Source organism: Sceloporus undulatus, chromosome 9 (assembly GCF_019175285.1).
Source record: "Sceloporus undulatus isolate JIND9_A2432 ecotype Alabama chromosome 9, SceUnd_v1.1, whole genome shotgun sequence".
Taxonomy (NCBI): domain Eukaryota; kingdom Metazoa; phylum Chordata; class Lepidosauria; order Squamata; family Phrynosomatidae; genus Sceloporus; species Sceloporus undulatus.
The window spans coordinates 16824382-16826379 of NC_056530.1; the positions used below are offsets into that span (position 1 = coordinate 16824382).

Below are 1998 nucleotides of genomic sequence, written 5' to 3' on the forward strand. Positions count from 1 at the left end.
TGAGCCAGATGCAACTCTTGGCAGGCAAGGATAGCGCTTCAGGCTGCAGATCCACCTCTCCTGTACTAGGGACACAGAGAAAACTGATCCCCTCTGTTCCATTCCAACATCACAACACTCTCTTGTGCATTCATATTCCATTTTTGTTTCTGCTTTGCCCTTCCAGTTCCATATGGTTCCTGGTTTGATCACGTGAGAGGCTGGCTGGAGATGAAGAACAAATCCAATGTCTTCTTCTTCACTTACGAAGAGCTGCAGCATGTATGTTTAGCTACAGTCACACACCTACAGCATTGCCTGCCTATCTGTCTATGTATCTTGGAATTCTAGTATCCTGTGTCAAATTCCTCAGTCCATAATGAGAATTCCTTGCGTCTCTTCCAAGTGATTAAAACATTTTAAAGTTGCAAAGTCTTATATCACATGCAAAATGTGAAAAGTGAAAAAAAGGAAAGGTACTGCTGTTTTGTGAATTTGGGATGCTATTGTATTTTTCTATATGGCCAACATGGCTATCCCTGCACTTGTTTTCTAGAAGTGAAAAGGTTATTAATATATTTATCAAGTGATCATGGGAACAGGTAAGGATCAACAGAATTTTCTACTCTTTCTTTCCTCCCGTTAGTGTCCAATAAAGCAAGATACATCCTTATAGCATTCTAGCTTAAGGCTACCTGCACAAATGACACCATGTAGCAAGGGACAAGTCTTCCCATGAAAATGCAGCGTGAGACTTCAGTTTCCCAGTCTTTCTGACTTATTCTTGTCTTCCCCAGAATCCTCGAGGCAGTGTTGAGAGACTCTGCCAGATCCTTGGAAAGGACCTGAATAGTCAGCAGATAGACTCTGTGCTGGAAAATGCCTCTTTCCAGAAGATGAAGGACAACAACATGTCCAACTTCACCCTTGTGCCAGAAGGCCATTTTGATCACAACATAGGGAAGTTCATGAGAAAAGGTAAAAGCAGAGTTTAAGTTAGTCTAGCGTTGTCTTGTGGGTATTTGCTCCAGCTTTTTGCTTCCTCCACTACAAAAGAAGACAGCATCGCCCTCTTTCCATGCAAAGAAGGTGACTAGACTAGACCAAGTAAATCTTACTTGGACAGTGGCAACTGGGCAGGGTCTTCCATTGTGCCTGAAGACTACACTGTAGTTTTGTGTGGGAATACTGTGTGATATATATGATAATGTTTTTGGACTTCTTCCTATTTGTTTGCCTGATGCACATTCAAAGACATGAAAATGTGCAAAGCCTAGAATCAGTTTGCAAAGAGATCTTGTAGTACCTCTGAGACTAACTGAACGAAAGAGCTTTTGTCTATGAGTTTGAGTCTATGAAAATTACTGTGTTACAAAAGAAAGATGAGAGGCAGTGAAACAGAAGCGGCGTTTTGCTTAACTTCCCACATGACATTATAGTACTTGCGTTCTCCCTCCACAGGGAGACAATGATAAATGTGTGCCTTTTGTCCTGCTGGAAAAATCCATTTGGCAAAAGTGTGCTTATGACCATCTCTCTCTGGAGGGAGAAACGAAGAGCTATGATATCATGCAGGAAGGTAAGCAAAAAGCCACTTCTGTCTCGCTGCCTCTCATGTTGTTGTTGTTGTTGTTGTTGTTGTTGTTATTTATTGTCTCTGCTTTTGGTGTTCCAGGGATCTCTGGGGATTGGAAGAACCACCTGACAGTGGCACAGAATGAATACTTTGACCGTGTTTATCAGGAGAAAATGCAGAATGTGAATGTAAACCTACAATGGGATTGAAGAACCCCAGGCTCCTCTATCTGCTGCTCGGTTTCCTAGTTCTGTAGGACCACAATCCTACATGATTCAGTGTAGTGTCATAGTTTTGCATGCTGAGGCAGTGCCATCACTTAGGTTGGCATCACCTGGTATGAAAACTCATGGTGTCACAACTGCCCCATTGACCTCCTCCATGTCACATAATCCTTAAGTGATATTTTTTATGCCAATATTACTCAAAGGCTGGGAAAGAGC

At 42.1% G+C, this 1998-nt stretch overlaps 2 protein-coding genes across 2 annotated transcripts in view; one reads left to right on the top strand and one right to left on the bottom strand.

Annotated features, from left to right (window-relative positions):
• LOC121915850 (sulfotransferase 2B1-like) overlaps positions 1-1917 on the top strand; it is a 13816-nt gene extending 11899 nt beyond the window's left edge. Inside the window, exons 5-6 of the mRNA XM_042440422.1 lie at positions 777-957; positions 1655-1917. Of these exons, the coding sequence (XP_042296356.1) occupies positions 777-957; positions 1655-1764 (291 nt within the window). The 3' untranslated portion in view covers positions 1765-1917. The remainder of the gene's footprint in view (positions 1-776; positions 958-1654) is intronic.
• The window catches only part of LOC121915845 (IgGFc-binding protein-like), a 52399-nt gene that overhangs the window by 20385 nt on the left and 30016 nt on the right, over positions 1-1998 (bottom strand). The gene's annotated exons all lie outside the window — the stretch shown is intronic.